Source organism: Pipistrellus hanaki, assembly GCF_964339955.1.
Source record: "Pipistrellus hanaki genome assembly, chromosome: 11".
Taxonomy (NCBI): Eukaryota; Metazoa; Chordata; class Mammalia; order Chiroptera; family Vespertilionidae; genus Pipistrellus; species Pipistrellus hanaki.
The window spans coordinates 19,569,450-19,595,000 of record NC_140513.1 but is presented as its reverse complement, the minus strand read 5'-3'; the positions used below and the strand labels follow the sequence as shown (position 1 = coordinate 19,595,000).

The window sequence follows — 25,551 nt, the reverse complement described above, 5'->3', positions numbered from 1 at the left end:
CCTAATTCGCCTGGAATCACACAAGTGGGTAATTCAGGGGTTTCAACCCAGATATGCAACTCCAGAGTCCTGGCGTATTTGTGCATTTGTTTTGTCAAATCCTATGCTGGTCATTCAGAGAGGTCGATGGCTAGAAATTCATCAATAATCCATTGCATTAATCAACCAACAGTTGATGAATGTCTTTTCACTAGGCTGGGCAGGAGGCAGCAAGATAAATACATACAATATTACTAAATGAAAATGAGTGACAAGAAGAAGAATATAACAGGGCAGGAGGATGAAGAGTACTTGTGGGTGTGAAGGTTGATTTCAGATATTGCTGTCAGAGAGGAAACCTTCGCTGAGAAGGTGACATGGGAGCAAAGGCCTGAGGAATGACAACTCCTTGAGTGCAGGGATTGGTCTGTTTTGTTTGAAGCTGTGATCCCACTGCCCAGGACAGGCACTGGCCTGAGGTCGGCACTCCATAATAATTGGTTGGATGAATGAAAGGAAGCAATGGAGGAACTATGTGGATTCCGAGGGGGAGAATGTTGTAGGCAGAGAAAACAGTACAGAGAAAACAGAAACAGAGGCAGGGCAGGTATGTGGTGTGTTCCTCAAACAGCAGAGGTCAAAGGGGCTAGAGCTGAGTAAACACAGGAGAGAAGGAGCAGAGAGGTCAGGGAAAGGCTGTCTTCAGAGCCACAGGTAAGACCTGAGTTTGAGTCTCAGGGAAATGTAGAGACACCCCAGGGGTTGAGCAGAGAAGTGATGGAATCTGGCTGGAGTTTTCACAGCATCATTCTGGGTGATGCTGGACTACAGACAGAAAGAAGCAAATGCAGAGGCAGAGAGGCCACGGTGATCGCCAAGTGCTGGGCACTGGAAACTGGCAAGTACACCTGGGAATCGGCTCAGTGCAGATGGACTTCCTGGTGCTCGTCACTCTCCTTTGGAATTTAGTTAAAAACGCCAATTTCAGCCCTACCTGGTTTGGCTCAGTGGGTAGAGCATTGACCTGCGGACTGAAGGGCCCCGGGGTTCCATTCCAGTAAAGGGCATGTACCTTGGTTGCTAGCACATCCCCATTGGGGAGTGTGTGGAAGGCAGCTGATTGATGTTTCTCTCTCATCAATGTTTCTAACTCTCTGTTCCTCTCTGTAAAAAAAATCAATAAAATGTATATTTAAAAACGCCAATTTCAGCTCCCACCCCCAGAACACCTGGTCTGGTGAGGCTGGATTGTGGTGGTTGAGACCTGCCTCCCCTCAACCCTTGATTCCAAAGTGGCTTTCGGAGCGCAGCTGGAGCCTCGCTGGACCGTCCACAGTTCACACCTGATGCTTTAACCAGGGGCACGCGCTCCCCGAGGCTGTGGACGTGGGTGAGGGCAGGTGAGCTGCCCGCGGGGCCTCTAGCTGCGGCCGGGTGAGCGGCAGGACCCCTCCTGCCCTGAGCTTACCCAGAGCGGGTTCTCCTGCCGCCTCTACCCCCTTCCCAGGGCGCGGGGAGGGCTGGTGCTGGCGGGGGCGCGGGGGTGGGGCGGGGCGGCGGGGTCCCGGGCGGGCAGGGGCCCCCCAGGGCCTCGCTAACAAAGGGAGGGTCCTATAAAGGCGGCGGGCATCCGGGCGAGGGCGCACACGGCCAGGACGGCGCGGCTGCTGGCTCCGGGCGGAGAGGTGCGTGGGCTCCGGGCGTGGGGTGGGCGCGGGGCGCGGGGTCAGTGGGCGCTGGGGGCAGAGGCTCAGTGGGCCCGCGGGGCTCCGCAGCCCCGGAGTCCAGTCCCAGAGCACTCGGCCTGGGGGAAGGAGTGTGGAGGCGACTAGGTAGCCGCCACCAAGTCAACTCGGCGAGAAGACCTGGGCTTTGGGCCGGGCGGGGCCGGGGCGCCGCTCCGGGGAGGCCAGGGACAGACACCCCGGAGCACCCCGATGGCTCAGGTGCAGCGGTGAGCGGCTCCCGGCCCCTGGCAGGTGCGAAACGTTAGCAGGAGAGGCTTTCCTGACTCAAAGGCAGGGCTGCGGGCTGGGGAGCTGAGGTTATCCAAAAGACAGCGGGGAAGGCTGGGACATGCAGGGCGCGGTGGCAGGCTGGGCGGGGTGAGCCCTGAGGGGCGGGTGGTGAGTGCACCTGGAACAGGTGGCTCTCCCAGGGCCCGCCCCCCCTGGGCTGGCATTCGCGGCCAATGAGCTGATTGAGAACTTCAACAGGCAGAGTTGTCTAAGGAGAGCAGTAACCTGCATAACCATAGGTATTCTGATGTTTATATTACGTATAAAGGATATAAACAGTGTATATGTAAACACCAAACTGGTGACTGCTGTGGAATGCGATTAGATAGGTAGGTAGATAGGGAGGGAGGGAGACTGCCGATTTTTAATCTTTTAAAGTTTGGTTTTGCTTTATGAACTGGTGTACCGCTTGATCATTTTCCTTAAACGAGCATAGAGTACTTCTGCAAACATTTCCAAAGGCAAAGCTGTGCCTGGTGGTGGAGGGTGGGCATCTCCTACGAAGGCAACTCTGTAGACCACCCTTGTCTCCGGCTTTCTGGAGAGAGCTCTCACTCACTGTCAGGAGAAAGATAAAAGACGCAGGGCCAGGACCAGGGCCAGGACCAGGGCCAGGAGGAGAAAGGCTATGGCTCCTCTGAACCGTAGGTGTGGGAATGCCCATGGGCGTGCTGGTTGGGTGCCTGTGTGGCAGGTGTGCCCCTTGACTTGGGCTGTGTGTCCCGGAACCACCAGCACAAATAAGAGGCAGCTCCTATTTGGGACATGAGTCACCTTCTCTGCGGGCATGGTTGTCATTCATGTCTCTGGTGACCTGTACTGCCAGGGGTGACAGTACAAACACAGGTTTGTTTCCTATGACCTCCCTCCTGCCCTGGCATTCCCGGGGTCCACTCAGGGGTGTGTAGATAGAATTCGGGGGTTCTGTATATTTATTTGGGAAAAAGTTACATCTTTATTGCCACTAACCTTTCATCCAAATGTAACCTCTCCTTTGTTGATGCTTGTGGGCAGTAAACTGCAGTGGTAGTAGCAGTCACGAGTAGAAATCATAGATACTTCCATGTTACAGATGTTCACATCTTTTGGGAAAAAAATCACTTACATACCACTATGCATCAATTATGCTAATGTACCTAATGTGTGATGAAGCAAAGCACATGCATTATTGTATATCAATTTAAAATTATTTTCATAACTGTTAAGCATAACTGATTATTTGATGGGTCAATGTATTTTAAGTGATGCACTTAAAATTATTATTCTGAGAAGAGAACAAAAGTCTTTTGACTTTATGTATTGAAAAATCATTGTTCTGAGATGGCTTCCTCAGACTGCCAGAAGGTTCCATGGCACAAGAAAAAGGTTATGCACCCTGACCCAGCAGGAGTCAGTGGTGACACAAATGCATAAACACCCAGGCTTGGGACACAGGCTCTGCCACTGATTGATTCCCTGTGTGACCTGGGACAAAGTTCTTCACCCCTGTTTTGACATCTACCAGATGTTTTCTGATTCTGTGGCATCTGGCATATTTTTTAAAGCTCTTTACTTACTCTGAAATCAAGATTAGCAGCAGTCAGTCCTCACAACTAGAAAAAGACTAAGTAAAATTTAAATTTTTTTTAAAAATGAAATGTATTGGCGTGGCATTGGTTTCACGTGTACAGTTCTATGATACGTCATCTGTATATCGCACTGTGTGTTTACCACCCCAGTCAGGGCTTTGGTAATTTTCCAGTGACCTCCGCTTTGAGTTTTTCCAGCTTGTTAGGTCGTTGATTTGTATTTCCCCCCGTGGAGAAGGAGGGGGGCGTACTTGAGGATAAACCCACAAGTAATTATGCAGCAGCTCCTGGGAGGGCAGGCCTCGCTTCAGAAGCTTGTCTTCCTCTGTCTGCGTCCAGCACAATGGAATGGAGCCCTCTCGGAAGAGAACACCAGTTAGTTTATCCTGCCTAATCTTTTTCTTGCCACTTTGAAAAGAATCCCCATGGGCCGGAGTTGACTTAGTGAATGAGTTAAACCCTCTTTTGACAAGAGAAGCTCGAAAATAACTTTGTTCCCAGTCCTGGCTAAGCAGCCAGCCTTGCCAGGGGAGAACATGACTATTTTCTTTCGATCTTAAAATCCTCCTGATTTTGTTCAAGCTTTCAGTTTTAGGTACAGGTGAGCACAGTTCTGACAACACTCATATTTTCATTGTCAAACCAACAGCCTGGTTATTGAGAACTGGCTGAAGTTAGCTCATTGGCAGTAAGGGGGGGGCGTGGTATTTCAGAACAGAAAGTGGCCTTGGGGTCGACTGGTCTACCCCGTTAGTTGGAAGGATACGTGGCTGCTGGGAAGCCCCCCACAGGCCAGGATTGGTGCTGTTTCTCTGCTCCAGCAGCCCTGCGCCTCCCTCTCCGTGTCACACAGGCAGCGGCTGGCTCCTCCGTGGCCAACTGCCAGCACAGTATCTGGCACGCAGTGTTGGTGACTGTTGATGCCAAAGCTTGGAGGGCATAGGATTGTAACTGGACCAGGGCCCCGAATGGGAGTGTCTCCGCAGAGCGAGGACATGGACCTGAGTGGCTGGTGGAGGGAGCCGGAAGCCTGCCATGCGCTGCAGGGGTTTCACTCAGCACCGGTTCTGGCACAGCACTGGACTCTCCAGCCCGGACAGCGCAGGAAAGGCAACCAGAACCTGGCTGGGACATGTGCTGGGTGTACAGAGGATTGACACATGCCAGGCTCTGGAGTAATGATACGTCTCATTTGGAATAGAGCCCTCGTGTTTATTAAGTGCCTATGTGCTGGGCACATGGAGTCTCATTGATATCCTTATATACTTCATAGGGGATCTCATGTAGTTCTCACAAGAAACTGAGCATGGCTTTATTTCCGTTTTCTAGAAAAGAAAGCTGAGGCTTAAAGAAGTTAACACATTTTCTCAGAATGGCATAACTAGGGAATTGGGAGCCTGGGAAATTGAGAGCTGGGATTCAAAGCCAGGTCTTTCTACATTAAAACCCATAAACTTTCTTAGTTTCTTTTCTATTGTGAGGCAAGTAATATATGAATATTTTATTATAAAAATGTAAAATAATACCAAAGTATACAGAATAAAACCCACAAGTCTTCTTTTTCTATCTCCCCCCAACCCACTCTCCTTCCCCTGAGGGAAGCCCTGTTGATGGTTTTGCCTGAATCCTTCCAGGTGTTTGGCTCTATATCTACATACACACACACACTCATACATGCACACACGTGCACACACAACCATACACTTCTATAGAGTGAAATGAACAAATATATAAATAAAGCTATGGTAGCTTCTTCATTAGGAAAAAATAAATTACAATGAACATTTTCTTTTCTCTGTTTTATTGGTAGGGATCAGTGTAATCATTTATCCTTTATTGAGCACTTACTATGTGCCAGACAGTGCACTAAGGTATCATTCTATGTGGCCTCACAGTTGTCCTTCACTTCTGAGGCATGTAAAGCAGAGAGGTTAAGAGATTGCTCAGGGTCACACAGCTAGGAGGCATAGAGGCAGTAGCCAAACCAGGGTCTGCCTCCGGAGCCTACACTTTTAACCATCACTTGGATGCCTCCACCGCTCTCTGACAGCTACAGAGTCAGGGCTTGGTGATATCTGAGTGCTTATCCCAATGAACTGGGATCATCCTCATTTGGTTCCTATGGAAGCGTACTGAGTAGTGGGATAACTTCTGGAACATGTCTCTGTCACTAGGCCAACCCCAGCAATGTCTACAACATGCTTGCCACAACCAGTGCTGCTGTAGCATGAGTTAAAACACAGAAACAGTGCCTGCCACAAGGCAAGTGCTCTGTGTCCTCTTATTTTCCCTCACTGTGTAGTTCACAGGTTGCCTTCATATGCCGTATTTCATGTATTCCCTACCACAGCCCTGTGTGGAAAGAATGGTACCGTTAACCTATCTGACAGGGGAGGAACTGAGGCCCGTGAACTGACAGGGGGCGGCCCAGGACTGCTTAGTGTTTGGTGCTGTGACTAGAACACCACTTGTGAGGGAGAGGGTGGCATTTCTCTTGTTTTGTCCTGCCGTGCTTTCCTCTATGAGGGCAGGTACCTGATTTGTGAATACACTGCTTCCTTACTAAGCGTGGTGTTGTGAGGCATCAGTGTTCCGATTTGGAGAGTAGAGCATTGGCTCTCAATGTTGGCCACACACTGAGTTCACATGGAAGTACGTGGCTTGGACCTCACATTGAGGAAGACCTTGTGGTGCATTTGCATTGACTGCAGTTAGCCCACAGTCTTCAGCTGCAGGTCCTCATTATATATATATATATATATATATATATATATATATATATATATATATATATATATATATATATATATATATATATTATTTTTTTTATTATTTTTTTTAATATATTTTGTTGATTTTTTACGGAGAGGAAGGAAGAAGGATAGAAAGTCTGAAACATCAATCAGCTGCCTCCTGCACACCCCCAACTGGGGATGTACCCGCAACCAAGGTACATGCCCTTGACCGGAATCGAACCTGGGACCCTTTAGTCCGCAGGCCAATGCTCTATCCACTGAGTCAAACCGGCTTTGGCTCATTCTATATTTTGAATTTTATTGAAAAAGGTTCACCACTTGATCTATAGATGCTTATAGCGTACAACTGGTTAAGGATTAAAATAAAAGGACAAAGAGATTGCAGCAGGCTTGGTTATGGAAGAACAAGATATCACCCTTAAGAATCATTCAGTACCCACAAGTCATTTTTCTGATAAATATATTTATTATTTTGTGGTATGTAGCAATCACTTTTGTCAATCACTTTTATAGCAATCACTGTGTGTCAGGCACTGCTATAAGTGATTGACAAATATTTCATTCTCCTAAGAGCCTTTGTTTACCACCAAGGGCTGAAGGCCTTCAGTGAAGAGAGGGTGTGGGGGCTCTGGGATGGAGTGGGCAGTTTCATAGAAAGGGAGGACTTGAGCTGCTCTTTAAAGAATGTGTAGAAGTAGCCAAAACCGGTTTGGCTCAATGGATAGAGCATCGGCTTGGGGACAGAAAGGTCCCGGGTTCGATTCCGGTCAAGGGCATGTACCTTGGTTGCGGGCATATCTCCAGTGGGGGGTGTGCAAGAGTCAGCTGATCGATGACTCTCATCGATGTTTCTAACTCTCTATCTCTCTCCCTTCCTCTCTGTACAATATCAATAAAATATATTTTTTTAAAAAAAGAATGTGTAGAAGTAGGCAAGGAGAGTGAGGAGGGAATTCAAGGCACAGAACAAGGCAGGTGTAGAGGAGTGGAGCTGGAATATCTGTGACTCTCTGTGGGAACAGGCATGGCCAGCTGATGGCAGTGAGCCAAGAGCACCCAACTGTTGCGGTCTGGGCTTTGGCTGGTTTGCTGACGCATCAAAATGTTCCCACTGATGCATGTCAGTCCAAACCATGTGACAAAGGGGGTCATGTTTCTCAGAGTTAAAAATGGCACAGTCGTTTTTGGCCATATATGAGGATAATCACTCCCCCTGGGTTGGAGAGGTCACAGAAATGGAGCCTTCTACAGCATCCGTGCCAAATCATCACCCCCATATGCTCCTGGCCTTTCTTCTCTGTCACCCTAAGTACCCCCACTTCTGTTCTTCACACAACAGGCTTTCAAGACTCTTCAGCACCCTGTTCACCCTCCTCTAAACATGGTCCACTCTGGATATTTTAGTTCTTATGCTGTGGGGTCCAATCCTCCAGGGAGGTCTGCCAGCTAAGAGCAGAGAGGCATTCTATTTTCATCACTCCAAATATTGTATTATTCATGAAACCTAGGATCACAGCTTTTTAAAAAAAGAATCCATAGTTAACTCCCTACTGACTACATATATATTTTATTATTCAATCCTACGCATGTACTATTCAGTTCTATGTTGTGCCTGACTCCAAAAAGTTAGGAAGAGTTCATTATAAAAGAAGCAATGGGGGTATTAGGATAAAAATAACCCTGTCACTGGATGGGGGTATTGAGATAAAATAACCTTTAAAACAGCGAGGGAGGAAAAGGCCAAAGGGTGTTGTTCTTATCCTGCCTGCCCTCTCTTCTGCCACATTTTTTTCCCTTCTCAAAAGGAGGATTAAAACAAAACAAAACAAAACAAAAAAAAACCTGAAAATGAGGAAATGAATTTCCTAAAATCTGGGTCAAGAAGATCAAACACCTCAAGGTTTTTTTGGCAGGACACATGCTACCCAACAGGCCTCTTATAAGGTGTTGGCCCTCAGGGCCCTTTCTCTTTCCCTGGCCAGGAGCTCAGACATGACGGGGAAGATCTTCACAAACACCAGGGAGCGGTGGAGGCAGCAGAATGTGAACAGCGCCTTCGCCAGGCTGAGGAAGCTCATCCCCACTCACCCACCAGACAAGAAGCTGAGCAAGAATGAAACGCTGCGCCTGGCGATGAGGTACATCAACTTCTTGGTCAAGATCTTGGGGGAGCAGAGCCTGCAGCACGTGGGAGTGGCAGCCCCAGGAAACCTTCTGGGGCTCTTCCCCCCGGGACCCCACCTGCCCGACAGGACTCTGCTCAGTGACCACCAGGTTCCCTCCCCTGGCCCAAGCCACCACGTCCCTTAGTGCGGCTCGGACTCTCATCACCGGGGAGACCCTTGTTCGGCAGTCACTGGCCACTGACAGCCTTTTGCAGAGCCAACTTGGTGAAGAATTTGTGAGGCAGGAATTTAAGCGTCACAGGAGGTGGCTCAGGGACAGCTGCCGGGAGCCGACCGGAGGCCACAAGGAGTGGCTTTGGAACGCGGCCTGTTTCTGTCTATTTCATGTGTCCAACATCCACAGAAGATGTTGTTTGAAGAAAAAACAATCGCTCAATATGTTTTCAGTTATAAGCAAGATGAGTAGAAGTGCACATTTCAGATGATTAAAATTGCTTTCCTCAGAACTTTTTAAAAAAATAATATATTTCTGCCAGGACCGGTTTGGCTCAGTGGATAGAGCATTGGCCTGCGGACTGAAAGGTCCCGGGTTCGATTCCGGGCAGGGGCATGTACCTTGGTTGCGGGCACATCCCCAGTGGGGGGTGTGCAGGAGGCAGCTGATCGATGATTCTCTCTCATCGATGTTTCTGGCTCTCTATCCCTCTCTCTTCCTCTCTGTGAAAAATCAATAAAATATATTTTAAAAAAATAATAATATATTTCTTTATTGATTTCAGAGAGGAAGGGAGAAGGAGAGAGAGATAGAAGCATCAATGATGGGAGAGAATCTTGGATCGGCTGTGTGGGGAATCGAGCCTGCAACTCAGGCATGTGCCCTTGGCCGGAATAGAACCTGCAACCCTTCAGTCCACAGGATGATGCTCTATCCACTGAGCCAAGCTGGCTAGGGCTCCCTCAGAACACTTTATATATTCATTTTGGAGAAGGAAGAGGGAAAGAAAGATAGAAACATCAATGATGAGAGAAAATCATTGATCAGCTGCCTCCTGCTCACCCCCTACTGGAGATCAAGCCTACAACCCAGGCATGGGCCTTTGACCGGAATCAAACCTGGGACCCTTCAGTCTGCAGGCCCATGCTCTATTCACTGAGCCAAACAAGCTAGGGCCCTCAGAACATATTTTAAAGTTTCTTTTGAAAAATGTAGCATGTTTGATCAAGGAGGAACAAAAAAGTCTTCAGGTTGACTCTTGCAGGAAAAAATTCCTAGAGGATTGTGGGAAAATCGGTGGAGAAAAGGCCCTCCTGACATGGGAAGGTTACAGGAATACAACAAATACCTATGAAAGAGCTCTGTGTTCTTTTTCTCTATAGAAATGGGAGGTGTTACCTGCCATGAGCCATTTCCATATATGTTAACTCCAAAGCCACATGGTGGGTTATATCTGAGAGAGGCAAGGACTTGATCACTTATAAATTAGAGTTCCTAGTTTTCTTATGAAAAACAGTTGAAATGGGTTCTCTAACCCCTCAGTTTCAGTCAGGTATGAATACTTCTAATTCAGTCTGCATTCCTGCTGATTTAAGACCTGTAAAATTCAAATATAATTACGAAAATCCAAACATTATCATTTAACGACTCATTTAACAGAGAGCTTAGTTTAAACAAAAGATTTAGAGCAGACAATAGGACTGTAATACCAGACTCTAATGAATTAATGAATTTGGAATTTGTCTTCTTTGCTATGGAGCATTAGCTCAGTCCTATGTTGGGAGGGGTGGTACCCACTGGCCAAAGGAACAGTGTGGATTTGGCATAACTCACCACCACGTGCCACCCCGATGATGCTTGGATTCAGAGATGAATCCCACAGCTGAGCCCAGAATACAAATGATGTCATTTGATTGTCTCTGGGACATTTTATTTCTCCAAAGTTCTTGATGGTACATTGGTTTTAAAACCTTCTGAATCACCAGTAGGAAATTGATGGATTTGCGGTTATGGATTTCCAGTGTATACACAACAGAGGAGTTAGCATTTCCTGCCACTCTGGAAAGAAGATATTTGATTTATGAAAGGCTGAAATGAGCCCCTTCGGTTTGGTAATCAGGAGAAAATTGGATGAGGCCCCCTCAAAATCTCATTCCCCAAATTAGCAAGGCCGTTGTGTCAATAAACTCTAGGCAGCATTCACACTCGTAGCACATTGTGTTTGTGAAGCAATGCATTTCCTTCTGAGTCCTTTCTTTAAACTGCCTGCACTCAGCACACTTCCCCATGGACCCAGAATAGTCGGAGAAACAAATGGGCATTTCTCACAAGCTTGCGGGGACTTAAATGTGCCCCCAGATTACCAATGCTTTGCTGATAGTTGTCAATTGAGCAACACTACTTATTCCCATCTGGCATTCAATCAAAATCACACTCTTGACAATATTTTGATATCAGTTCCATTTTACCATGTTGCTGAGGGCTGCACGGTGGCCTGACTACAGGGTTCAATGCTCTTCTAAGAGTGAGAGCACCTTTTTGCTGGTGGGGCCATGTCTGTGGGTGCAGAGGGTCTTTGCTCCTACAAAGCCCTGGGGAGATTGAATGATCATTAAACTATATGAGGGGCATCATTGTTTAATGAAACGCTGCAGGAAATCCCCTTGATAGAATTTAAAACATGACTTTATGTAATTCACCTCTTAGATTATTTCTTTTGCATGCTTGGATTTTGGTATATCAAGTTGTGTTACGTTAAGATGACTGTCAGACCTAAACCTTGGCAAGGTAGCCGTAAGACTGGAGGCGAATTGAAAAAACACGCTATAGTCTTCGTTGTTGTCCGGTACTTAGGGCTTGGCAATCGCGATAGTAAGAATTTACGGCTGGAATGTATTATAGTTCACTGTTGGTACATCTTCTTAGGGACCATTGGAACCCAACAGAAGAGTTTAGACAGATTATCTCATCGATGCTACTCTGTTACTTGAACACAAGTGTTTGGGCTGCTCCAGACGCCACTGGAAACTTCTGGATACTAGGTATAAACAAGTCCATCTCTTTATAGAGGTCACTAAGTTGGCTAATTTTACTGCTCATGTGAGAGAGGAGAAAACAGGTCCAGAGCATTACAAAGTGACTTCGAAAAGGTCACATGGACAGTTAATGGAAACCCAGTGCGTGCCAGTCTCCTGATCCAGCACCAGCCGCTCTACAGCCTTGTTTGGTCACTGAGTATTTTAGGACTGAAAACGGACCAGCACCTTATGATCAGGCTCCTCTCCTCTGAATAGTGCTCTGTAATCTCCTTCTACCCTTTTTATTGAAATGGAATTTCTGTGCTTTATAGATTGTGATTAGAAGTATCAGCCAAAGATGTTATCTGTTGTTTTGTGATATTTTTACCATTGATTCTAATTTACTATTTAACTATTAATTTATTGAAAATAAATTAAGAAAAGAAAGTGTTCTCTCTTTTTTTTTTCTTTTTAAAAAGAATATTTTAATTAACTAAGCTCATCTGCCTATTCACCCCATCCTCACAGCCAACCTTCTGGCTTTGAACCCCCCTCCCCCCCACTGTCTTTAGTCAAGAAAAAAATGCTGCTCCCCAGCAAACAAGGACCTCTGCAGCCTGACCCCACTGTACCCTTCTCTCTACCTTTTACAGTCCCCGAAATGTACATGCAAATGAAACCATTTCTCTTTATTGTCCCCAAACAACTCTCCCCCCCTAATATCTCTGATTTTCCTCTTGTGACTCCATCTGCTTGCATGAATGTCCCATTCTCACTTGTTTTACTCACCCCTCCATCTGCACCAAATTCCACTTGCTAAAATCTTTCATGGCTGACCTGAAATAACACTCCTTCAGGACGCTTCACTCATCTTAAACATCATCTCTTACACAAGGTCCTCCTAGATTTCCACCGCTCCGTCCAATCTCTCCTTTCTTAGCATCCCCTTATGTGCTTCACGGCCCTTATTTCCTCTACCTTGTCTTTCAGGTACCTGTGCATAGTCTGTCCCCCTGCCCCCAGCTAAGGTCTCCACACAGTGACAGCTTCTATCTAACATCTAACCCCTAAGACAGCCCTGTACGTGGCCTTGCTTTCAGAGTGAGGAAGCTATGTCAGGACCAGCTCTGTTAAGTATCTTCCTCTAGCTTCCCTTAAAAGATGACATGAAACGTGGACCGGCCGAATGTTACTGAGAAACCCAAAGTCTTAAAGCTCTTCTTCAAGGTTTGTTTCCCATCATATCCACGCAGCGTGGCCCTTGCAGCACCTGCCTCATGAGGTTTCGTCACCCAAGCATGGCTTGAGATGACCAAACTATGTGCGAGTTATGCACAACAGGCTTTGTCCTTAAAAAGGCAAAGGATCTTTCATCTTTTCAGGGGTATGGGGAGAATGGACAGCTTAACTGCTGACCCACAGGCCAAAGGTTAGTTAAAAGCCACATCCTTAAAGGAAAAGGTCAAAGATAAGGAGGAAATCTAAACTCTCAATGGCAGTGCAAAGTGAGGGATTTAAAGCGGCAGGTGCTACAAAATGCCAAGGAGTGAATGCAGGGGAAGGATTACGGGAAGCCAGGGCCAAGGTCTCCTAAACTGAACAAGCATTTCTGTGACTCTTGGGAGTTTGCTATAAACAGGGACAGTTTCCACTTTATTTTCTCTTTACTGCGAAGGATTTATCACAAAGCGATTTTAATGAACACTAGACTTTTACACACACCTTAGTTAGGTTTGTAATCTGCCAAATAACGTATATGCTAGGAATTGAATTTCCAGAGCCCAGGCATTCCCTGGGAGTCAAATGAAGTAAGCCATTGAATTGCCTCTTCTGGGTAACTTTAAAAACAGGATTATTCAATATGATCCTATACTTGCACCCAAGTCATTATCCTCCTAGGAACCTATCATAGAGAAATAATCATAATTACGGTCAAAGAACTATGCATATGGATATCTACTTCAGAGTTATTTACACTGTAAATACAAGTAAAATAAAAATTGTAACAATAGAGCCAAGATTCCCTGAGTACTTACTGTATGCCAGGCTGTGCCAATAGCTTCCTGTGACTGAGCTCATAACAGTGTTCTATTGTTAAGATTATGTTGATTAGATGTATTGTTCTCACTTCACGGATAAGGAAACTGAAGTGCAGGAGGTTATTTAACTTGCCCAAGTTTCCACTGCAGAGCCAGAATTTGACCCCAGTCATTTTTTACTCAAAATCACTGCTTTTCACAGACAGATTAAAAAAAAAATAAATCTAAGTTCTTAATGCCTTTTGACCCTAACCATCTTAATGGAACCTCATGGACCAGGCAGATTATGCAGTAACGCTATTGGGTAAACAAGCACAACCCTACAAAAACACAAAGCCTCCTTTTCCGAAGGCTCGTTTCTGTGGGCGCATCTTCCGCTGTGCCATGCAACGTAATTTATGTCTGAGAGGATGGGACCCCCAGCACTTCCTTTGCAGAATTTTCCCTTTATCACATAATTCTTCAGGATAGAAAACCCAGATCACCAACCACATTTTTCTGTGATTCTCCCCCTCGGACCCCTATATCTCAGTCATCGCCTACCTGCAGCAAGCACTTCCTTCACCAGAGGCTGCTGCTCTTGGGGGCAGAAGAACAGAGTGAAAGAAACGTGGTCTCTGCTCAAAGGCAGGCATAGCTTCCGAGCCCAGCCTTGTTCCTCACTCACTACATGACCTCAGGTGTGTCTCCTAGACCCCTTTAAGCCACCGTTTCCCCAAGTGTACACTGGAGCAAATATCTCCGTTAAGTGGTTGCTAGAAGAATCAAAGATGGCATTTATCTAACTCCCGGCACATAATAGGCTCTTGATGACTATGAATAACCCTTCTTTTTGTTTTCCTTCCCCATCTCCACCATGCCCTGTTTAGATCTGTTGTGTCGCATATCCAAGGAGGTGTATCATATACTCACACACAGGGCAAAGAGCATAGTAGTCCCCAGAGCTGTCTTTTCTCTGTGCTGTTTCCCCTGTCTTTTCACCAGTATACTAGTATACTAGTATCTGTCCTTCCCAGTTTTGTGATGGGGATCTGACCACCTGGAGCCTAGAGCTGTGGTAGGCAGTTAGCCAGATGCAAGCAGAGCAAGGACAATGGGCCAGATTCAAAAGGTCACCAGGAGGAAAGCCCCAGGTACCTAGCAGTAGACAACTGTAGGGTGGGACCTTGCCCCCAGGGTGATCTTCCTCCCCTAGCATATCCTTGGTCATGTGGTTTGGACCCCCTGACCTTTACTCCTTAGAGATAGCATCTGAGCCTCAGATGTATTTCAGCTCCAGGCCCAGAAAAGCAGCAAAACCAGACCAATAACCCCGCAGCTGACCTCAGGATTAGTTGCATTGAGTAATGACCCCCTTCTCTGGCACCGGCCATTCCATTAGTGGAGATATAGACTCGGAAAGGAGAATTGTTGAATCTTCTATTGAGACCTCCCCCTGGGAACTTCCCTAACTTTTCCACACTTAAAACCCTTGGGACAGAGGACCCAGCAAGCTCTTCCTCCCAGAGCAGCCTGCATCTTTCCCTTCCCCCTACTCTTTACCCCTCCCCCTCCCCCTCCCCTAGGTGTGTTACCATTAGCTTCCTCACTCCCAAACTCCAAGGGCCCTTCCTTTACCTCTATAACTTGTTTCATAAGCTCATTTCTTCTAGGAATTACTTCTTCTACCTCTGATTTTATAAATAAACTAGAGGCCTGGTTCATTAAATTCGTGCATGGGGGTGGGGTCCCTCACCCAGCCTGTACCCTTTCACAATCCCTTTTGTAATTTAGGACTGCTGGCTCCTAACTGCTTGCCTGCCTGCCTGATCACCCCTAACCACTCACCTGCCTGCCTGATCACCCTAACCACTCCATGGGGGCGGGGCCACCTGGGGCAAGGGGCTGTGGTCATTCTGGTCTCTGGTCATTCTGGTCGTTCCACCATTTCGGTCGCTGGGCTTTTATTACATAGGATCTTCTCTTATAGTTGGATTTTTTGGCTCTAAATTCTTGCTAGAAGAATGGTATAAAAACTAGCCCAAACTCAAATACCGAGGAGGTTGCTAAACCTAGGCTCAGTCTGCCCCCACTGGTGTAACATCTGCCGTTTTCAACAGAGCCATTCAGCCTCTCCGAGAGGGACAAAGGAGACACTGCTAGGTTGTCTGCAGATCTTTGGAACCTAGGGAAGAAATTGAGTCTGGGGAGACAGGTAGGAAAATAATTCCTATCTGCTCGAAGCTGAAGTAAATATGTAGAGACCTTAAAAGTGAGAAGGGGGTATGGAGGCCTGATATTCAGAAAAAAAAGGATAAGAAGCAGATCAGGGGAAGGCCCGAGAAGCTCATTAGCTCTGACAGACCTTGGGCTATGGGTCGAAACAACTATATTTTTATACATCATCTTATGTAGACAGAGTGATTAAATGGCATAAAAGGAAGCGATTCAAGGTGTCCTTAGTCAGACAAGATGCTCTGCTTTTCTTTAGTAAAGGTTCCTTTTGAAAAAGTCTGACACTTTCATAGATATTTTACATCACAGTCAAGCTATGGATGGAGAACATAACTTACCAGTGTATGAAAAGACAATTACACTACGACCAAGTAAAGATTTACCTCAAACAATGCAAGAAAATATCTTCATAGTATATATCCTACATAAATTTTGATATTGAAAAAACCTTTCATTAAAATACATTACCTGGTCCTTAATTGGGGGAGGGAACAGTGAAACACCAGCCCTGTGCAAACCTCAGCCTCCATCATGCTGGTCTTCCCTCTCTCCAGCTTCTGGTTGGCAGAGGCAGGACAAAGGGTGGAGGAGGAAAGAGGACGAGGTATTCATGGTATTCGCTCTCCCCTCCCCTCCCTCTGCAACCAGAGCTCACCTCAGGCAGCCCCTCAGATGGCCACACCCTGATGGGTTCCAGTAGCACTGGGGATACCAGAGGAAACTTGGAACCTGCCTTTACCCAGCTATCTCTTTCTGGGGACCCCATTTTTGAGATAAGCTGTTCTGAATTTTTGTTTCTTGGTGTTGATTTTTCCTTCCTGTTTTTGGACCTTTCTTCCACGTAAGAAGGGCAAAATAAATCAATTTCTTGAAACGCAACATTTACCGCACACATAGATTGGCATTCCATTCTCAGTTTTCAAAATAATGAGTTTCAGTTATACCCATAAACAGTGTACAACAGAGTAAGGGGCACTCAGTCAAAAAGTCCCTGCTTCACCTATTACCAGTTGATTGTTGAGTTTTCCTTCCGTGGTTTCTAAGGAAGCACACATTACCCAAAGGCCTAAGACAATGGCCACCACCGAGCATTTTCTCTCTCTCTCTTTCCAGAAATAAAGGAAAGATACAGACGTCCCATTCAGAAAGCACTGAAATCATCCAATGAACTTTGTTGCCTTACAAGTAAACCCCTTATCAGTCTCTTGCAGAGATTCTAAAACGCTTATCTTGATAGACCAGATTATGGGGCTGACCCACTCTCAATGCTGAGTAGGAATCAAACGGGCATTTCTCTTCAGTCAGCCACCCCCCGCTTCGCCAATCCAGATAAATCAATTAATGGGATGCAGAGCCGCTGTCTTGTCTTTCTCTGCCCCACGCTTACCACCCCGAGCTTCCCCCTGAACCCTCAGCGCTCTGCTTAATACCATCTGAGAGTCCTTATTGACAAGAGGCTTGTGCAGGTGCAAGCGTTCAGGCCGGCGGCACCGCCCGATTGTGCCCTCTCCCTCCCAGCTCCAGGCGCCCCTCTTTGTGAAACACTTTTCTTTTCTCTGCTTTTCAGCCCAAAGACGCCCCTCAGCAGCTAGCCTAATCGGATTATGCTAATTTCTGCTTCATGAACCCACGCAGCAGAACTAGATCTGCAGAGGGCTAAGGCCAGGAGGACAGGCGCAAAGACTTTGTGGACTTAGCTGGGAGGCCTGGCCCAGAAAAATGCAAAAGGAGGGTCCGCCCTGTGGTTAGCCACACAAAGCTGCTGCTCAGGGCTCTCGACAGTGTGGAATAGAGAAAAGGCAGCAAGAGAGGGCACAAAGAGGACCATAGTGGCAAGGCTGTTCTTCCCTCTTATGAGTACGGTTCCTCTTCTTCCTTCTTCCCAATTTACTCACTTTTCCTCTCTTGGCTGATCAGTGTAGACATTTGGAAGCTGCAGCCCGTTGGTCCAATCCCACAGACATTTATGGGCACCTCCTACCCTTTAAGGGTGATGCGTGGTGCTACGGGCTGCACAAATGTGGCTAAGGCTGCGTAGTGCCCTCTAAATTTCTACTCTGGTGGGAAAGACAGTTCGGGTACAGCAATCAGAAAGCACCCGTGTCAGGCGACGGCGGTTTCTCCACTTGTTCTCTTTGCCTCGTGCTAGTCATCCTCTGCAATCTTTCACAGATGATTTTAAAAAGCAACTTATGTTCACATAAAGCTTTATGTTTATTCAAAATATATTACGTAAGTATGTAACTTAATCCTCACAGCAACGGTCAGATAAATAAAACCGATATTTTCTATCCCATTTTCAAGTGTTGAAATGGAGACTTAGAGACCTTCAACGGCTCATCCAAAAAGAATCATCCAGTTAATAATTGGGCTTCTGATTCTGAATCAAGTGTTTCCTGACCCCCCTCACCCCCATCCCCAGCATGTTGCCTTACACAAGGCTGGAGGGGTTCTGAGGAGGCCCACTACTGCATTCTAACACTGCACACAAATGTTAACATTTTACATTAATAGCCTTTTTAAAAACAACAACAACAACAAAACACCATCATGCATTGTGAAACTGGAAAAACTAGTTTGGATTTTCAAGTGGGTGAGTGAGATTGTTCATCTGGAATAATCCAGACAAGTGCTTTTTATAACCTCCAGCTCATTTTTAGCCCTTGACTTTCCTGTCCCGGTTCTTGTGTATTTCTGCCATTCAGCTGCTTCCTTTCTTGGCCAAGACATCCACAAATGCTCCCTGACTTGGTCTCTCCCACCCATTCTGGAGTCAGACCCTTTCACGCATCAGGTTCTTGCTGCCTTGGGTGGTTAGCACTTGGCACTTTAGCTAATTAGTTTCTAAGCCCATCATACCCTTGGGTGACGAAGCCCTAGCAGTTGCAAAACTTTTCCCTGGAGATTGCCACATACCAGGCTCTGTCACAGTTTGCAGAGCAACTTGCCTTTCACTTATTCCAAAATCCTCATTCCCTCTGGGAGCTCACACTGAGTTCTTGTATCTGGTCTGTAATTCACAGCTGATTTACAGGCTGAAAGGATTGACTGCCCTGAAATTAAAGAATGAGTGAGGGCTTCTCAGCTCCCAGGTTCATTTCACCACCTCTCCCTCACCAGCACCCCTAACATAGCCCAAATATGCAACAAAATCGGTCTCCCTCATGAGAAGAACACAAACAAAACTAAAAAAAAAATAATAATAATTTTATAATCTCATAGCCTGTTTAGGATAGAGACTGGAAGGGCAGAGGGTTAGAGGTGGAAGATTTCAGATGTGTTTAAATAAATAATTTCTAGAAAAAATTACTACTCAGTTTACAATTGATTTAAGATAAGGTTTTTGAAAAGCTTGCAGCGGTAGTTCTCAATTAGTTTCCTTAAATGGTTGAATATTATAGGCCAAGCAAGTTCAGACTTCCTTTTGCTAATAGTTTAATATGGAGCAATCTAAACAATAATGAATATTTAAATACCTTAACCTTGGTGTTAATTTTGCTGAAAATGACTTTTTGTGTGTGTCATTGTAATTATTCCCTATTGGATTTTTAGTGCTTTAGCCACATTCTTCTGTCATATTCTCATAATGAACTAAGGGCTATGGGTTAAGGTAAATGTGGGCTGAAGTCTTAAGACTCTGTCAAGCTAACTGCCTTGACCTCATTCAAATCAAGTATTACAGACATGGCTCTGAAAAAAAGATGAGTTCTTTATGAAAATTGTACTGATATAGATTTTTTTTTTTAAACTAGAAGATAAAAAAAAATTGGCTATCAAAAACACGGATGAATAGGAAATGTTTATATGCTATAAAGTAAAATATTTATAAATTATACTAATATATATTGTTATACTAGAAAAAATTTTACTGAATTCCTTCTGGCATTTCCCCCCTGTTTATTGTGTAGATCTCATGCTTTCCTAAAGCCAGAACCCAGCAAATCTTTGTGTGTGGAATATCATGTGGATGATTCTGCCCACTACAGTTATATAGTGGAGTACAGTTTCTAAGAGATGCTGCTGTTGAGCAAAGCACAATCAAGACAAGACAAAGACTGGGAAAGGAGTTATATGTCAGGTTAGAACACACAGGAGACTAAAACAAAATCCTAATACCTTTTTGTTTTGACTAGAATCAGTTTCTAGCGTAGCACAATGGAAATTATAACATATGGAATAAAAAAATGCAAATGCAACATAAGAATCATATTACACTGTCACACTTTGGTTTAAAGCCAGAAATAGGTAATAGAAAAAAAAAAAAAATCAAAGGAAAAGTATCAATTAGATGGCAGAAGAAGAAGCTCTAGTCTTTACTTCTCCTACCCCAAAACAATTTAACAACCATCCATCAATGAAATTACCTTCATTAGAGCTCTGGAATCCAGGTGAGAGGTTACAGCACCCCGGGGAGCACAGAAATGAGAAAAGATGCAATGAAGGGGTAAGAAAAGCACTGCCACTTTGCACATATCACACCTCTCCCAAGCTAGCACAGCAAAATGCTGAAAGAGATCCCATTGGCTCACGAGGGAAGAGAGAGCAAATCGAGTGCCTGATTTCTCCAGCCTTTCAGGGTGCTACTTGTGAGTCTCCTTCTGTCGCATCTCACCTAGAACACTGAAAGAATCTAGATAACTGGAGTAGCTGAGAATAAAGGAAAGAGGTGGAGGCCCTCACCAACCAGTGCTCAGATCTCAACAGCTGGCCTGCAAGCCCCAGGAACAGTCTGTTCTTGATGCTGGTGGACTCTGGCAGCAGGCACACCTGTAGATCCTGCCATCTAGTCCACACAGAATCTCTGGCTGGGCTGATCGGTGGAGGACTTTCCCTGACAAAATCAAGCTGTACAGACTGGGGGAAAATGACTGCTTTCTTCAAATGTGCAAACACCAATGTGAAGATCAAGGAAATAAATACCACCAAAGGAACAAAATAAAGCTCCAGTAACTGACCCCCACCCCAAAAATGAATTGCCTGACAAAGAATCCAAAATAATTATCTTATAGGAAGCTCAGTGAGCGCAAGAGTACGCAGATAGATAACTAAATGAAACCTGGAAAATAATACATGAACAAAATGAGAAGTTCCACAAAGAGATAGAACTTCATAAAAAAAGAACTGAACACATTCTAGAGCTGAAGAATACAGCAACTGAACTGGAAATTTCAATAAAGAACTTCAATATCAGACTGAATCAAGCAGAAGAAAGAATCAGCAAACTCAAAGACATGGCATTTAAAATTATCCAGTTGGAGGAACAAAAAAATAAGAATGAAAAAAAGTGAAGAAATCTTACAGGACTCATGGAATATCTTTAAAAGAACCAATATACACATGTTGGAAATCTCAGAAACAAAAGAAAGAGAAAGGGACAGGAAGCTTATTTAAAAAATAATAGCTGAAAACTCCCCATTCATCAAGAGATGAATAAATAATGTGATACAATGAATATTATTATTATTTTTAAAAAATATATTTTATTGATTTTTTTACAGAGAGGAAGGGAGAGGGAGAGAGAGTTAGAAACATCAATGAGAGAGAAACATTGATCAGCTGCCTCTTGCACACCCCCTACTGAGGATGTGCCCGCAACCAAGGCACATGCCCTTGATTGGAATCAAACCTGGGACCTTTCAGTCAGCAGGCCGACCCTCTATCCACTGAGCCAAACCGGTTTTGGCATGAATATTATTTAACTAAAAAAAAAGAAAATGAATATTACAATATTTAACTAAAAAAAAAGAAAAGAAAGAAATCTTGCCATTTGCAACACCATGGATAAGTCTTGAGGGCACTCTCCTAAGTACAATAAACAGAGGACAATTACTCCATGATATTGTTAATGTAAGGAATCTACTGTGTTTCCCTGAAAATAAGACATCCTCCAAAAATAAGACCTACTTACAGGTTTCCTTCTGAGTGAAATATAAGGCATCCCCCCGAAAATAAGGCCCTCCCTAGCCTCTGTCTCAGAAACTTTGTGAAACCTAACTGCAAGAAGTTGTGACTTGGGTGAAGAATTCATGGGAGAAAATCACTGACAGTTGCATTGCAAATGCACTGAGAACAGGCTACCTTGACAAGAAGTACTCATTTAAAGACAGTGTTATTGCTAAACATGAGAAATTTGGTCCACTGATTCTGAAAGAAATGGAGTCACAAGAAATTCACCAGGAAATTCAGGAATTGGATTGTTATGATGATGTTCCAGAAGATGATGACATGATTGTCATTGAATAAATGAGTAAATTCTTGATACTGTAGGATTCACAGTTTGTCTGGTTTGTGTTGACAACTACTGTACTACCGTACTGTATACAGGTAATAAATTTCCTTTATTTTCATTTAACAATAAATGTGTACCATATTCTTCTTCATGGAAAAATAAGACATCTCCTAAAAATAAGACCTAGCGCATCTTTGGGAGCAAAAATTAATATTTGACACTGTCTTATTTTCGGGGAAACAGGGTACTAGTAAACTAGTCAATCACAGGAACAGAGAGTAGAATGGTGTTGCCAGGGGCTGGAGGGAGGAGGAAACAGGGAGTTATGAGTCAAAGGGTACAAAATTTTACTTATAAAAGATAAAGAAGTCCTAGAGATCTACACTGCAATTTAGAGCCTATTGTTAACAAGAATATGTTACATACTTAACATTTTGCTAAGAGGGTAGGTCTTAAATTAAGGGTTCTTATCGTAAACACAAACAAAATAAAGAGGATGGGAGGCCCCACCAGCATGCTCAGTGGGTTGAGCATTGTCCCATACACCAAGAGGTTACTGGTTCGATTCTTGGTCAGGGCACATGCCCAGGTTGTGGGTTCGATCCCCAGTGGGGGGTGTGCAGGAAGCAGCCAATCAATGTTTCTCTTTCATCAATGTTTCTATATTTTATTCCTCTCCCTTCCTCTCTCTCTTAAAAAAATCAATAAAAACATTAAAAAAAAAAGGACGGGAGAATTTTTAAAGGTGATGGGTATGCTTGTGACATAGTTAGTGGTAATAGTTTCACGGGTGTATACTTATTTTTAAATGTACCAAGCAGTATATATTAAATATGTACAGCTTCTTGTATGTTGAGCATACCTCGATAAAATGTTTGTTTGGTGTGTTTTTTTATTTATTATTTTAAAATATATATATTTTATTGATTTTTTACAGAAAGGAAGAGAGAGGGATAGAGAGTTAGAAACATCGATGGGAGAGAATCATCGATCAGCTGCCTCTTACACTCCCCCCACAGGGGATGTGCCCACAACCAAGGTACATGTCCTTGACCGGAATCGAACCTGGGACCCTTCAGTCCACAGGCCGATGCTCTATCCACTGAGGCAAACCGGTTTCGGCTGGTGTGATTTTTTTTTAATAGGAAAGGTGGAATAGTTACAGATTTAGTGGTTTGGTGCATTGGGACTTCTTAGAAAGATATGAAGGTATTTACCAGTTTTTGTCTGTCTGTCACTGATCATGAAGACCTAAGTCTCTGCACTAGTAGGTGATACTAACTTTCTCCTATGGTGTTCTTTCCCGCAGCTCTACGCCAGTTCTCCAGGCCAAGTAGCGGCTAATCTTTGGACTTTCTGGGAAGGGGTAGTGGAAGGATGCCATATGTTTGAGGTATTGCAGAAGTTGGCAGCAAGTTTTCAATTTCACTCTTTGTCCACTTTCCCAGCTCCCTCTCCTCGTCAGCTAAGAGCTACAATTGCCTTGGGGATCTTTGAGCTTTTGGCCATTCTGAAGGACATACCACATGACTTGTTTTCTGAGCCTAGTTTTTGGTAGATGACTATGTCATGGAAAGGGGTCATATGAGGTACCAATAGACCTAGCAGTGAACCTTAATATGATGCTGGGTGAATCATGTATGGAATACTTGGCCCATGCTTCTGTGTGTGTGGGGGGGATAATATATTATAAAAAGGAGCATGAGAAGTAGGCTGTTCTAAAAATAGTTCATCAAATAGTAACTGACTTGCCTAAAGGACAGCTGTCCTTCCACCTACTTTACACAGAAATTGTTAATATCCTTTCATGAGCATGAACTTGGCCTTTTAGGAGACAGCTGTTCCAATTTCTAGACTTGTAGACTAGAGACCTGGTCAAGTTCCAAGTTTCTTATTTTAGTTGGAAGCTGGACACACAGTGAATTAAGACCTGGGAGAATGTCTACTATTCAGTGGCCTAATTTGCTACCGTGTGATTGGCTAGTAGCCTCCCAAAGGAGATCCTTGCTTCATAGCCAGTGATGGCAGGCAAATGCTACAATGTACAAAATGGGGACTCTAGAGCATTTGCTAAATAGCAATAAAACAAAACAAACAAAACAAAACAAGGTAAGTCATGCTTACAGTGCATACTCCCATGCAGCTCTTACCTATCTAGCAACTCATTATGCATTTCCAGTTTCCTGGGCCAGCATAATCTGTTGACATATCAAGTAAAAATATGTACCAAACGAAATTCGTGTTTTTCCTCCTACCTGTTTCCAGCCGAAACCAGTTTAGCTCAGTGGATAGAATGTTGGCCTGCGGACTGAAGGGTTTCCAGTTCTCTGAATGTAACCATAATCCTACTCACCCATTCCCCATATCCATATCTTTGACAAGTTGAGTTGACATCCTTATTCTGTTTCTGCTGATTTTCCCCCACTCGGGTCTCTGCTCCTATTGTCCTCAGCCTCCACTCCCTTTTGCTTGGGCCAGTAAATACCCTTCATCTTCATCTTCCCTGTCTCTTCTTAGCAATCTATTCCTAATTTTGTTGCTTAATTGCACCTCCCACTGCTAAAACCCAGTTTAGCATAATGGTTGAGTCGGATTTCTGGCTCTGATTTGTACTGCTAACATTTAGTGATCAAGAACTTAAGACTCTGGAGCCAAACCTCCTGATTTATTGTCTGCCTTTTAAGTACTTCTTTTCCAACCTCATTCTCCCTTTGTAGTCTACCCAAATACCCCCACCGTCTCTACCCCAGCTTTTAAAGGCCAGTTCACCTAACCACTTCCCTGAAATAATCTTCCTCTCCTAGGAACTGCCTTGGCATGGCTCCTATACTTCTCACTACCTGCTCTGTACAAATTAAATAATTAAAAAAAAGAATTTCTCTTGGGAGAACATAAGTTTCTTGAGGGCAGGATATTAATTATATTCTTTTTTATATCTCCAGTAAGTCATGGTGTGATTTATGCAGCTATAAACCTGTAGTTGATCAAGAAATATCGGTGAATGACATCAATTTGCAGGAATAAACCCAACTCCAAGGGTCCTTCCCTTTAGACTGCAGGTGTCCAACATCATCGGAAACAATAGATGAAAATGGGCGGATATAATGTATGCAAATGAAATCTTTAAAAAAGCTGACTTAAAAATATTTCTTGAGGCTCCCACAAAGTTTTTGTGTATGTGGGTTACATATATCGATAACTAGCGTATTAGAAATTATAACAGGAAAATTTAAAATAGTTCTTGATTCACTTAAAAAACAATAAATGCACTAAATGTTAACATTAACAATGTTAAATAAATTCACTATTTATGTCTTATTCATCTGCCCGTTCTCCATGGCCTGGCACAGCTCCCAGCACCAAGAAGGTGATGGCCCCTTATTAGGAAGGAGAACCAGCTCAGGTCCCGCGGAAACAGCCTGAACGCTCTCACCCCGCCCACCCGCCGACTGCCCCGAAAGCAGTGGCTCTCGCCCCTCGGCCCCGCCCCTGAAGACCCTCGGCCACGCCCCTCCAAACCCTCGATCCCGCCCCTCCAGACCCTAGGCCCCACCCCTCCAGACCATAGACCCCGCCCCTCCAGACCCCGGCCCGCCCCTCCGCGCCGGGA

At 44.6% G+C, this 25,551-nt stretch overlaps 1 protein-coding gene across 3 annotated transcripts; it reads left to right on the top strand.

The window, feature by feature from the left end:
- The first annotated feature begins 1,627 nt into the window (after window positions 1–1,627).
- Window positions 1,628–9,161, top strand: TAL2 (TAL bHLH transcription factor 2). Of its 3 annotated transcripts, none has more exons than XM_084898935.1 (2): window positions 1,628–1,664; window positions 8,280–9,161. In XM_084898935.1, the coding sequence occupies exon 2, from the start codon at window positions 8,314–8,316 to the stop codon at window positions 8,629–8,631; it is 318 nt and encodes a 105-aa protein (XP_084755061.1). In that variant the 5' UTR covers window positions 1,628–1,664; window positions 8,280–8,313; the 3' UTR covers window positions 8,632–9,161. The 3 variants fall into 3 exon arrangements, with proteins under 3 accessions (XP_084755061.1, XP_084755062.1, XP_084755060.1); XM_084898936.1 differs by lacking the exon at window positions 1,628–1,664 and adding an exon at window positions 1,920–1,958; XM_084898934.1 differs by lacking the exon at window positions 1,628–1,664 and adding an exon at window positions 6,447–6,515.
- Window positions 9,162–25,551: the final 16,390 nt, after the last annotated feature.